Consider the following 13,057-nt stretch of genomic DNA (forward strand, 5'->3'; position numbering starts at 1 on the left):
AATTCTTCACATGAAAAAGCTTGTCGAATGATTATCTCCTTCCTTGCCCCCCATCTATTACTAGGGGTGATCGGGTCCAAGGTGGGTAGGGTCTAGACTTGGACCCAGTACTCGACCTTATTATAGCCGGTTCTCCATTTTTGAACCATATATCCGACCATATTTGTATTAGACCCTGTACCCGACATATCTTATTCTTTCAATCTAATTCCAGGTCAACCCTGTTTCCATTAGAACTTGTTTTATAATTGTTCGATATTCTATACGGCTTCGAATTTTACATTAATATGCGAAAAAATAACGTAATCCTCATAATTTGTATTGAAATATTAAGCACTTGTAATAAATAAGTACATGGACTTTTTGACTAAACGAAAAACTAAGGATCCACAAAACTAATTATCATAAATAAAATCATAAGGCAAAAGCAAAAATCATAACATTGCATAAACATTAGCAACAAACATGGGTTTACTATTAGTCTCATTCCCATAACTACTACTTAAAGTTATTTATTTATTTGAAAAGTTAACAAATTTCTGCTGCAAGAATAACTCCTCTAGAAGAGAAATTAGGTGGTACATAAGAATTTGGTGGCGATGGACACCATCTGTCTATTGGACGGTGTGAGAGGGAGCTAGTGAGGGAGGAAAGCAAGAGAGGAAGAGGAAAGATGAAGGAAGAGCGTCGTGCATGTTTGAGAAGGCCAAGAGGAAAAATGTTATATGATTGCATGAATAAGAATAAAAATCAAGTAAAAAAATAGGGTTTTGGACTCCTACTTATAAAATCGGTTCCAAAACAGGTTCGAGTAGGTAATCACTTGGACTCAATTTCGGACCAGTTCAAACAATTCCAAATTTTAGGAACCGGTTCCTGAATGATTTCAACGAGAACCAATCTTGACCTTATTTTCCGGGTGGGTCGGTCTAGTTCCTGATATACCGATCCGGTTGCACACCCCTAGGTATATTATTACCATTGAAAATATGAAGAGCCAATCCGTCGACTTTGCCTTGCAACTTCCGATGATGCAAACTGAGAAGAAACCGCTCCTTGAATAAGAAATAGAGAAGCTAAGAAAAGGGGAAAAAGAGAGAGAAGAGAATCGCTTCATATCGACACTTCCTCCTCCTCCATATCTCGTCCTTCAAGGTTTCATCTTCTCCGGCGCCACCTCTCTCTCTCTCTCTCTCCTCTGTGTCCATCATGGGTTCTTCGTCCGACGTGAAGGCGACGCTGGGGGATCTCGAGAGGGAGTCGTTCACGGCCCTCCTCTCGAAGCTCATCGGGGAGGCCCGGTACGTCCAGAACAACCCTCCCGATTTGATCCCCCAGGAGGACAGGATCGTCAGGCACGTCCTCGACTCCCTCCTCCCCCTCAGCACCTCCACCGGCGGCGGCCCCCTGGTGGTGAACCACGTCAACTACCACCCCAACAGGGGCAACCTCATCGTGGAGTACCCGGGGACCGTGCCCGGGAAGATCCTGTCCTTCGTCGGGATGCATATGGATGTCGTCACGGCGGATCCTAGTGCCTGGGTAATGATTTCTGTATTTTTTTTTAATAAGCAAATTCTGAGCCCTTCTTTTGGAAATTGCGTTTTCTGGCTGTTGGGCAATTCAATGCGTTGTTCGAGTTCTCTGAACTGGGTTGGGCTTTTATGTTTTTCTGGGTATTGATCAAAATTCAATCTTTCGTTGGAATGGACATGGATGTGTTGCTGTCCATCCTGGTGGCTTGGTACGATATTGAGCTCGAGTTTCGAGTTGCGATTTCGGTCGTCTTTGAGTGTTACTGTTGGGTTTTGGCTGAATGTACTGAGGAATTTGATCAGATTTGAACTGAGGACGAGGTTTTAGATTCATTATTATTTGGCAATTGGAATTTTTACGCAATTTCTGTCCGTGATCAAGTACTTGTTAGTAGTTTGCTTTTTATCGTTGCCTGCATTTTACAAGTTAGCTGCTTCTGTCCAGCTGATCTTTCCTTTCCTTTTTGTTTTTGTGTGGTAGAATTTTTTGCTGGTTCTAATTTCATTTGGAATGATTTTGAATTATTTAGAACGGGTTCATCCTTTGGCAAACACAATCTTTGTATTGCTTCTTTTACTCTGCACACTTGAGCCTGTTGGTTCTGTTGTAGCAGAATCTACTTGGGCAAGTTACTGGTCCCATGTAGTATATGAGCTGATTGGTAGCGTTTGAGTGATTGACATCAGCTCTTTAATTATGGGATGTGGATTTTCTATAATTTAATAATGGTATAAAGGATCAACTGTTCAGGAGTTTGATCCTTTCTCGTTGAGCATCGATGGGGATAAACTCCGTGGTCGTGGAACGACAGATTGTTTAGGACACGTTGCCCTGGTAACCGAACTCATGAAGAGGTTGGGGGAGACAAAGCCCAACCTGAAGTCAACCGTAGTTGCTGTTTTCATTGCTAGTGAGGAAAATTCTTCCATTCCAGGCGTGGGGGTGGATGCTCTTGTAAAAGATGGATTGCTTAATAAGCTGAAGGATGGTCCTTTGTAAGTATTCTCCCCCAATTTGACTGGACCTTACCTTTGTAAGTATATCTGCTATATATGGATTCAGTACAAGGTCTGGAGATAAATCTTTATGGCTTTGAAAGAAGGATAATCTTTGCATGAGCAATCTATGAATAATCTATTCCACTGTTCTGATAAACATGCGAACCATATGGTATTTTTGCTCATGTTCATTTGAAATTTGTGAAATTTTAGGCAGTTCCTTGATTTCCATGCAGATTTTGGATTGACACTGCTGATAAACAACCTTGCATTGGTACTGGTGGTATGATTCCTTGGAAACTCAAAGCTACGGGAAAGCTTTTCCACAGTGGTTTAGCACATAAGGTATGAATTTAAAATTCCTCACATAAAACTGTTGGTTTCTGGACCATCTAAATTGAATATACCATCATATCGACATTTTTCACAATGACCTTATGAAAAATTTGCTTGAGGTTTACATTGTACATAATTTTGAGGTTCTATCTTTTGAGTAAACTACATTTACACTACACTCTGCACTCTGCAGCTTCTGCTTTCTGTGCTTGTTCTTTCCAAAGGAAGATGCTTGGTCAACATAATTCACTGCTGCACCATGTGATAGATCAATTGTTATTCTGCTCATAGTGGATCACTAGTAGATTCAAACAACAGAATGCTTAGTAGTATGAATGATGACTTAAAAGAAAAGGACACTGGCTAGTGGCTACAATAAGGCTTAGCGAGGTTTCATCAGATGATAAGTGATTTTAGATAGTAAAACTTGAATAATTGATGTATTTTTGTCCTCTCGTATATAACAGGCTATAAATCCTCTGGAACTGGCCATGGAGGCACTGAAAGAGATTCAGACAAGGTTTTACAATGATTTTCCTCCACATGCCAAGGAGCAGGTCTATGGATTTGCTACTCCGTCAACGATGAAACCAACCCAGTGGTCTTGTAAGTTACGACAGTGCAAGTTACAATTTTAGGTAAAACTAGAATTTGCGGCTAAATCATATTTTTCCTGCAATGCAGATCCTGGGGGCGGAATCAATCAAATTCCTGCAGAGTGCACAATTTCTGGAGATGTCAGGTTTGGAAAGCAGCTTTGAACTTCTTTAATGCGTATTCTTGATGGTTTTTATACTTAATGGCCTTTTACAATCTCTGTTTGCAGATTGACACCATTCTACAAGTAAGCTGCTGTAACTGAAAGTTCTCAATCTCCTTCAAATCCCTAGCAATTATGTCTCTAGAATACTCTTTTTCTTTCCCTCACCCAATGGTACTCGTAGATGGATTCTGACTGATATTCTATACAGTGTAACAGATGTTGTGAAGAAGCTGCAGGAATATGTAGATGACATAAATGCTAACATAGAGAAATTAGATTCACGGGGTCCAGTGTCAAAGTATGTCTTACCTGATGAGAACCTGAGGGGAAGGTCTCTCTCTCTCTCTCTCTCTCTCTCTGCTCTCTCTCTCTCTCTCTCTCACACATACACAGCATTCCCATACTTCTGACAGATTTTGCGCATGCTGAAATTTTGTTGAAACGACAACGGTTCCATCTCCTGCAGACTTAGTATAAGTTTTGATGAGGCATCATCTGGGGTTGCTTGTGATCTTAATTCCCGTGGCTATCATGTATTATGCAAAGCAACCGAAGAGGTCGTGGGCCATGTGAAGCCTTACTCAATAACAGGAACCCTGCCTCTCATCAGGGAACTGCAGGTATCTACTTTTTCTCTTGTTGTAGTCCCGTTAAATTATTGTACTCCTTTAATTACTTAACTAGATGATTTCATGCTGTAGGATGAAGGCTTTGACGTTCAAACTTCAGGATATGGTATGATATTTATGTGTCATCATTAATAGAGATTTTAGCTTTCTTTTGGCCAAACTTCTTGATAGTAGTTAAAAATAGAACTGTCTGGTACTTTTTTTTTTCATTTATTTACTGTTTCTTCCCTTTCGCAAAATAATAGTCTATCGTAAGAGCTGATTAGATGCTTTTGCTTGTCAATACAGGTCTAATGGCAACATACCATGCAAAGAATGAGTATTGCCTCTTTTCTGATATGAGCCAAGGCTACCGTGTGTTCGCCAGCGTCATCAGCCAATTAGAAGATTGACTCTCGACATGAAGACATAAAAAGACCATACTGTCAGATTATCGCCTACAAGAATTTAGTCAAATGACAACGAAAATTCCCAAAGAGGTTATTTCCTTGTTTTGATGAACAAATTTATGCAAGAGTTTGTCAATCGATTAGACAGTTGTCAAACAAGGTTTTGCTTCCCTGTATTGCTTATGCACCATCTGTTTCACTTGAATGAACTTGGAATTATAAGATTATGTTGCTTAATAATATGTCAACCAATCTCTCACTTCTTTTTCGGTTGGGACAACTATTCCAGTCATTGATCATAGCACACTCTTGAAATTAAAAAAACATGCTATAGTGTCTGGCAACCAGCAGCCTACCGAAGTAATTCCTTAAAAAGAGGCTTCGTATGATATCATGTATACAGCTTTGAATTTCTCTTACATATTCTTGATGTATAAGGTTATTCTACCGAAATTACATCTGCCACTAGACCATACAATAGTAAACTCTACGTAATGTACAAGTTCCATGCATGCCGAGCTACATTTATGCTGATTCAGTGTTCATTTTGAATCGTTTCCCTGTCTAAGCTGCTGGATTCGTTGGCGTAGTCTTCTCCGGTGGTCATGGATCTTCCAAAGGCCATGTCCAAGTATTACCGCAGAATAAATCCCATGTGTTATTATAGGTGCAAGGATGTTGTTTGTCTGTCACATGGGCATCAGGATTTAAAGTCAAAACAATCTCCAAGTCTCATCTGCTCCATGTGAAATAAGTAGAGTGCTCAAATAGGTGCTTTTTAGGCAAACAGCATGTTACCTGAATCCACTCAAACCCAAGGTAGAGAGCCAGAAGTCCTTCGAGAAGAGGAGAGTAGATTTTCTTCATTTGCCTCCTTTCATACCAGGCTGTCACATAATGAAAGATGGATCACCAAGGAGGCCGAGGAATCCATGTCAGTAGCCATCTAGGAAAAGGTTAAACTTTGGCTTTCCCAGAAGTTCCAGATCAAGAATACAGCATAATCATGTATTGCTTTGCGACATCCATATAAGTAATAAACAGAGAACAGAGAACAGAGATCAGGATGTGATCAGTGTTTCTAACTAAATTGAGGGCCTATCAGAATAGTGCGACATGTCACAACCGAGTCATGTTGTCTATTGCTACTACATAATATGTTTCAGTGTCTGGCCCGTCAAACTATCATACACCGATGAGGGCGCATGATTGTAACCGAAATGAACACAGCTAAGTATATTCAAGATATGATATCTGAGTAGGCACCTGCGAAGAGCTTTTTCAGATTTTCACGACCCGAGCGAGATTGTAAAACTGGAGCAACTACATATGTGGGATCTACGAAAGCATGAAAATGTTTGTCAGTGTTTCGACCAAAAGAAGCAAGACAGAGATTTCCTAGGACTCGGGCACTAATACGTACCTTTTGGGGAGGCAGCCACATAATATAGAGAACCCGTTAGCGCAGCCGTAATAACCGCTGCAAATGCCTGAGCAAAAGGGACAAAAGGTGGTAGCACTCCAGTCTGCATAATTAGAGATGGAAATGAGTTAGGCGTTGCCTGCAGAAAGATAGGAAACAGTTTTCCGGGTGAAACTTATACCAGAGAAGCGATCCCTTTAGCGTCAGTGACCAAATCTGTGCCCTCAAAAACACATCGGCGAGTACTCCCTGTAACATGAAACAGACATTCGATCACAACATGTGCATGTGATGTTGTGGATTACACCAATGACAATTTCACGGTTCCCATAAAAGAATCAGCCGCCCCTTCTTTGTCAAAGAATACGAACCATGTTTATCAATACTAATCTTTAATGCGCAGTAGAAGGTTCAACACATCGTCAATCTCCAAGACAAAATATATTGACAGAAAGAGCTAGAGAATATCCAATTAAATCCATATGTAAAGCCTAAATGGCATTTTCCCATATGAACATACCTGAATCGCAGCTCTGTAGAAAAGCTCCTCCCCAATTGAGCTAGCAGCAACAATTAGTATGAACTGGAAAATCAAGAATTCAAGATTACATCGGACTAGAAAAGTTCCTTCCTTTACTTCAAAAGTTAACCAAGTTCGAAAACAGGGGGAAAAAAAATACAAGACAAAGCAGGCATAAGACGAGATGACTTTACCTGCCACGGCGACATCCCATAAAAGAAGCTCCATAGCTCTTCATCTTCCACGTCTCTTATAGCCCGAGCATGAGGTGACAACTTCACTACTTCGTCCTGGAAGAACAATATTACCTTGTGAACACAAAGTCCCCAAACTCAAAGCATGCATCTAAAGCTAGCATTTGCTAATGAAAACTAAAGCTTCCAAATTTCCCAAAGTTCCACCTCATGCACAAAATTTGAAATTTTTAGTACTGCGAAAATCAAATTCATCTAAAACATGAATTGATGCAATTTACTACTAGAATGCACATACATCTAGAATAAACAGAAGAGCCATGATTGGAGGTATGGCGTATCCGAGCCCTCCGACGATCGCGTCTAGCGAAGGATGGAACCCTCCCGTGCAATCTATCCCGGTGAACGAGCAGATGAATCGCCCGGCCAACGCCATTGCCCCGTATATACCTGAAACAGCAAATTCCACATTGGAACATCAAGAAATCAGGAAAAGGCAAGACCCATCATCGAGAAAAAGCGCCTTTAGGCTTTTAACTCTGTACCCTAGCGAGAACGAAACCAATCATCGCTACATAAACGCAGATGCTTTCCGAAAGTAGCAGAAAAAAGAGTCGAGGGAACAGAGAGAAAAGCAAATTTCCCGTGCAAGGAGGAGAAAAACATTCCACCAAAAGTTTAGGCAGCCGGACCAACTCTCAGGGCCACCTTTTTCCACGGACAATACACTACCTAAGTTGACTTTCGGATTTCTACGGTTCAGCTACTTCTACTAAGACCAAAATCTCGAATTCATCGACTAAAAGTCTTGCAAATCTTCGCTGTTCATCATCGAGCACGGGACTAACTAAGGGACGGATAGAAGGCAAATGAAAACAAGAGCGACGGGAAGGAGAACGATGAAAGCAACCGGACGGACCGATTCCGTAGCTGAGCCGCACGACGGCGCCGATCTTCTCCCAAATCGGGAACTCCGAATCGCCGAAGCCGCGGTCGAATGTGGTCACCTCCATGGCGGGGCCCGTGAAGCGTCCCCTCCCGCGCCCTCCCTCTCCCGGCTCGCATCGATTCCGCCGCCGTTCCTCTCGGCGGAAGACTTGACGCACCGCACCCGAGGTAGGGGCCTGGCAGCTCCGCCGAAGCCCCGCGCCTCATCCCCCTCCTCCCCACCTCCCCCGCCGCCGTGGTCGTAGAGCTGCTTCGCCGCGGCTCTGCCGGAGGATGACGCCAGCGAGGCCGCCGGAGTTCCTGGGACAGCGAAGGCAGAGACAGCTCCATGTCCGGCGGCTACGGCCGGGCTCGTCAGGCGCTCCGTCTCGGGTCACGGCCGTCTCTTCGGGGCTCGAATCGGAGTGCATAGCTCGGCTCGGCTCGCTCGCTCGCTCGCTCGCTCACCGTCGCTTCTCCGTGGCCGGGTTGACCGTTCGTTTTTTAGAGCGAGAGGGAAAGGAGAGAGAGAGAGAAAGAGAGAAGGGACGTTGGAAAAACGGACGGTGGAGAGAGCGGAGGGATATGTCGCGGGACCCGCAAAGGTGGTCTTTTCTTTCCTATGGTCAGATTGATCTGTGGGCTTTGGGGATTGCATAAGCGACTGATAAGGCTTGGATATCCGTGCGCCCAATGACGGACTGACACGTAGGGAGAATCTGAGCTTTGCAGCTGCCCACGTGGAATTTCGAAGCGTCGTACATTTTTTATTTTTTTATTTTTTTTAGATCGGTCAATGCTTTCGGTGCTTAAGAATTTATACGGAATTTTAAATGGGAATTTGAAGATTAAATGAAAGTCGAGTGGCCCCAGCAAACCAAATTCTGAATCGGTTTTATGATTTATGGATGGGTTACCGCCACCTTCATGCCACTGTTCATAATACTCTCTCACTAATTTGATAAATCGATTTATAAAAGAATCACTCGTACTTGAAAAAGCAGCAAGTTAAAGAGGAAGAAGTTAAAAGTGAATTTTAAGTCCAAAATAAGTTGCTAAATTTGCACTGGATATGAATAGATCGAAACGGATTAAATATGTCAATTTAGATTGGATTATTAACTAAACTCAACGCATTTATTGAATGTTTATTAACCCACATAACAACTCCTTTTACCAAACATGGGTTGAGAAACGGACATATGACCCGTTTCGATTGGTCTATTTAGACCCAGAACATACGTATGTCAAGAGAATGCCTTCATGCTCTGCATTATCCTCCAGGACCTCCGAAGGAGAAGGAATAACCCCACGGATCTGACCTATGATGCAGACTCAGCAGACCATAACAACTGGGTGGTCCTTCCACATCCTGGGGCATCCCTTTGTGAGGAGGAAGGCTCGATCCATCTGCATTCCTCCGTTGGACCTGTCTGAAATAAGCCGCTTTTCGGTAATCCTCATTCGGCAGCTCACCGTTGCCCATGGCCGGGCAATTCCCATCCTCGCTTTCTTTAGCGGTTCCTCCCCCACGCCACGGCGGACGTTCCATCCTGTAAAAAATTGAATAACGCCTTGGGCCAATGGCCCACATCGATCGGCGGGTCATGAACGCGCAGCCACCAATTCCCAGTCACCCTGTCCTGCGACAACATCGGCAACAACAGTGGAAGCAATCATAAATACACGTTCAGGTTATCATTTATTGAGTTCCAGTCGAGTCTCTTGATCATGTATAGAAGGACTGAAATCACCTGGGAAGTATCAATTTTGAGTTCATATATGGGTCCACCATCTTTAGAAACTGTTGGAATTGGATAATTGAGAGTCACGGTTCTGTCCATCTGTACAAAACCTGCGCAGTTCGTGTTGTAGCAACCATTGCGCCAACCATTTCCCTAGTACCAATAATGCTTTAATTTCAAGATAAATCAGGATAATGCTAGCTATATAAACGGAAAGAAAAGATATTTGATTTACGAATTTATTGAAGTTTGTAAAGAACTTGAAGAGATACCGTCCAATATGTAATTAGTTTGAGCAAGATTATCGCCACCTACATCGGGATTGACCTAATACAACAACATATAATTTCAATGGAAAATGCAAACCATACGTAGCTACATTCATGCGATAGCTGACCAATACCTTAAATAAAATGCTTGTCTTTGTGATACTAGGAAAGAGTGACAAAAAAATTTAATTGAGTAAAAAAAAATAGAACCTTTTCAAATCCAAATCATTCACACAAGTGTATATTAAAAAGGATTAAAATTTACATTCAAAATATGGAAGATTTATGGAACTATATATCGAGTATTAATAGGTAATTATGATATTTTTCTTATTATACATCATAATTTAAACAGTACATATGGGCATCCATAGAACTTTGAAAAAGTAAGGCTGAAATCCTCCTTCAAATTTTAATTATGCACAATAAAATATACTTACCTGCCAACCGGCTACAACCATGCTGAGTCGATCCAATGGTCCAGTTGAAATCCATATGTTATGCGCACTATATTGACCTTGAGCTACAGTTAAGTTGTGGACAGAGATATATGCGCTACTACCATACTTTATGATAATGACATCAGGTTGATCGAACCGTATGGTTACATGCTGAAAAATACACATATTGGATTGATCATATGTGTATTTTTCAGAGAGAGAGAGAGAGAGAGAGTACATGTACATCGGGAGGAGCTCCAAACATATTCAGATTAGGCATTTTAGGAAGGGACCTTATCCTTATCAAATCTTCTTTTTTGATTCGTTGAAAGGGAACTGTTCCAATCGGACAAGGTTTTCTTAATCGAAATTGCACATACTTTGTACCATAGGAAAGTTTTGGAGAAGGACCCAACAGGTAAATTGGATGCTCTCCATTAAACAAAAATACACAAAAAGAAAAAAAGAGATGCAGTTAACACATAATAAAAAGTTTTACTTATGTGCATTTTTCAACAATCCATCCGGCAAGTAAACGAATGAATAGTGGAATACTATTAACCTGAACTTTGTGATTTTTTAGTAAAGGATGATTGAGTGCCAATTGTTTATCAATATCGACACAATCAAATAGTATCTCCTTCCTCGGTCTCCATGCCAAAAAATAAAAATAAAAAATAATTGACTACTATTGCTAGCAGGAAATGGTCTAGAAAGATGAAACAATTTCGCCGGGTTTCTAACCCATTACCAGGAATGTCTCGATTGGCGGCTTGTTTAGAAGCTTGAGCTGCTCTTCCAATTCGATGTCATAATTTTTGGATATATTTGTAGCTCTACACCTGTAGATTGGAAGCAAAACTAGTACAAACACTACTTGTTTCAATGCCATGGTGATATCAGGAAGTTGCTACAGCTGGGAAAGGAGGACTAGAGTATTATATTATGAGCTTAGATTCCAAATGGAGTAGGTTCAAACTCAGCAAGCATCTTTTCCGCTTTGGCGTGGGATAATCATGACATTAAGCGAAGGAAATTTTGTTGAGTTATTATAAGATTAAAACTGTGCTCGGATTATTTACCAAACCGTTAGGAAAATGGTTTAGGAAGTCTACTAATTTGCTTTAAAAAAATTTATGGCTGGCCTTTGACCATCTCACTGTCATTTTGTAGAGGATGCTAGCCACTCCCAAACTTCTTGAATCGGTTTCAATTTTTTGAATCTATATTTCACTTTTTTCTTTTTCTTTTTTTTAATTTTATTTTTCCTTATTAAGTTGAGCAACAAAATCATACGAGGGCCCACAGAATCATTTTTCCTGAATATGAAGAAAATTATGGCTAGCATAAGAGGGCCCAACCGTTAGAAAAAATGGTTTAGGAAGTCTATTGATTTGCTTAAAAAAAAATTGTGGCTGGCCTTTGACCGTCTCACCATCATTTTGTAGAGGATGCTAGCCACTCCCAAACTTCTTGAATTGGTTTCAATTTTTCGAATCTATATTTCCCTTTTTTTTTTTTCTTTTTTAATTGTATGTTTCCTTATTGCAAGCTTAAGTTGAGAAACAAAATCATACGAGGGCCCACAGAATCAATTTTCTTGAATATGAAGAAAATTATGGCTAGCATAAGAGGGCCCGACCGTTAGAAAAAAAATGGTTTAGGGAAAATTATATGATTAATAAAAAAATCATAAAAATCGTCACGTGAGCGTCCGGTCACTTGCCGATGTCCACGTCAGTGCCGGCCAACCAAAATTGGCGGATAGACTGAATTGGTACCAATATTAAAAAGTTTAGGACTGAATTGGTCCAATCGAAAAGTTTAAGACTGAATTAATACTAATGCAATAGGTTCAGGACTTTTTTGGTACTTTTCCCGAAGTTTAAATGAAAGTCAAGTCGCTACAAAAAATCCAAAGCCTGAACACGTTTATGATTTATGGATGACTTGGGCCAAAATTTCAACCCACCTTCATGCCCTTGTTCATAACCCACCCCTGAGTTCTCTCACTAATTTGACAATTTGGTCATGGAGTCACCTACTCTTCAAAGGCGCAACAATTTAAGGAGAAAAGTCACTTAAATGGATTCTAAGTCAAGTTGGGTTTTAATCGGGTATTGATTGGGTTGAATATGAGTAGTTAAAATTCATATTGAATTTCACCCCACCTTCATGCATTCATTCATAACCCGACCCCGAGTTCTCTCACTAAGTTGACAAGTTGGTCCATGGAGTCACCCACTCTTCAAAGGCAACAATTTAAGGGGAAAAGTCATTTAAATGGATTCCGAGTCGAGTTGGGTTTTAATTGGGTACTGATTGGGTCGGGTATGAATAGTTAAAATTTGCATCAAATATAAATAGATCAAAATGGGTTAAATAAGTCAATTTGGGTTGAACCATTTATCCAAACCCAACCTGATTCTTCCATTCGACGGGTCTAAGTAGGTATTTTGTACCATGTGATGAAAACTCACTTCCTGTTGAAGCTGCTAATTCAAATAACATCGTACGCACATACATCTCAAAAAAGAAAAGAATAGAAGAAGCCGCTCTTTTGCTCTAATGTTAAATGCTCATGGTTAAAGGCGAAATCAGATCAGCCTTTCCGATATGATATTGTCTTGCCAAGTTTGATTTCGTGCACGTGCGTGCGCACGAGGGCGTGTGACCAACTTTGTTAGGCAATACTGAGCGTAAGTACAGCTATTCGAGTCAAACTAGAAAACCGGAAACAAGAATCAATGCAGCTTCTAAATCTTTCGTTCTTGGACATCTTCACATGAATTTCCTTCATGTCTGAACTAAAATTTCCCAAGTCATTCATCACGTTATATAAGACAACACGGGCTATTCGCTTTCAAAATGCACTTCGCCTATAAATA

At 40.9% G+C, this 13,057-nt stretch overlaps 1 protein-coding gene, 1 non-coding gene and 1 pseudogene across 2 annotated transcripts; 1 reads left to right on the forward strand and 2 right to left on the reverse strand.

Moving 5' to 3' along the window:
• The first annotated feature begins 1,059 nt into the window (after positions 1 to 1,059).
• LOC120286027 (acetylornithine deacetylase-like) lies at positions 1,060 to 4,910 on the forward strand. Its single transcript, XM_039311429.1, has 10 exons — positions 1,060 to 1,542; positions 2,287 to 2,531; positions 2,771 to 2,879; positions 3,338 to 3,476; positions 3,555 to 3,612; positions 3,697 to 3,714; positions 3,842 to 3,964; positions 4,100 to 4,253; positions 4,335 to 4,368; positions 4,551 to 4,910. Exons 1-10 carry the CDS (start codon positions 1,210 to 1,212, stop codon positions 4,652 to 4,654), a joined length of 1,317 nt encoding a protein of 438 aa, XP_039167363.1. The 5' UTR covers positions 1,060 to 1,209; the 3' UTR covers positions 4,655 to 4,910.
• Positions 4,911 to 5,001: 91 nt separating this feature from the next.
• LOC120292636 lies at positions 5,002 to 9,201 on the reverse strand (annotated as a pseudogene).
• A 28-nt stretch (positions 9,202 to 9,229) lies between these two features.
• LOC104443192 lies at positions 9,230 to 11,061 on the reverse strand. Its single transcript, XR_005550275.1, has 4 exons — positions 10,921 to 11,061; positions 10,170 to 10,340; positions 9,470 to 9,613; positions 9,230 to 9,358 (listed from the first exon to the last, which is right to left on the reverse strand). It is a non-coding gene; the product is annotated as an uncharacterized LOC104443192 (transcript).
• Positions 11,062 to 13,057: the final 1,996 nt, after the last annotated feature.

Source organism: Eucalyptus grandis, chromosome 4 (genome assembly GCF_016545825.1).
Source record: "Eucalyptus grandis isolate ANBG69807.140 chromosome 4, ASM1654582v1, whole genome shotgun sequence".
Taxonomy (NCBI): domain Eukaryota; kingdom Viridiplantae; phylum Streptophyta; class Magnoliopsida; order Myrtales; family Myrtaceae; genus Eucalyptus; species Eucalyptus grandis.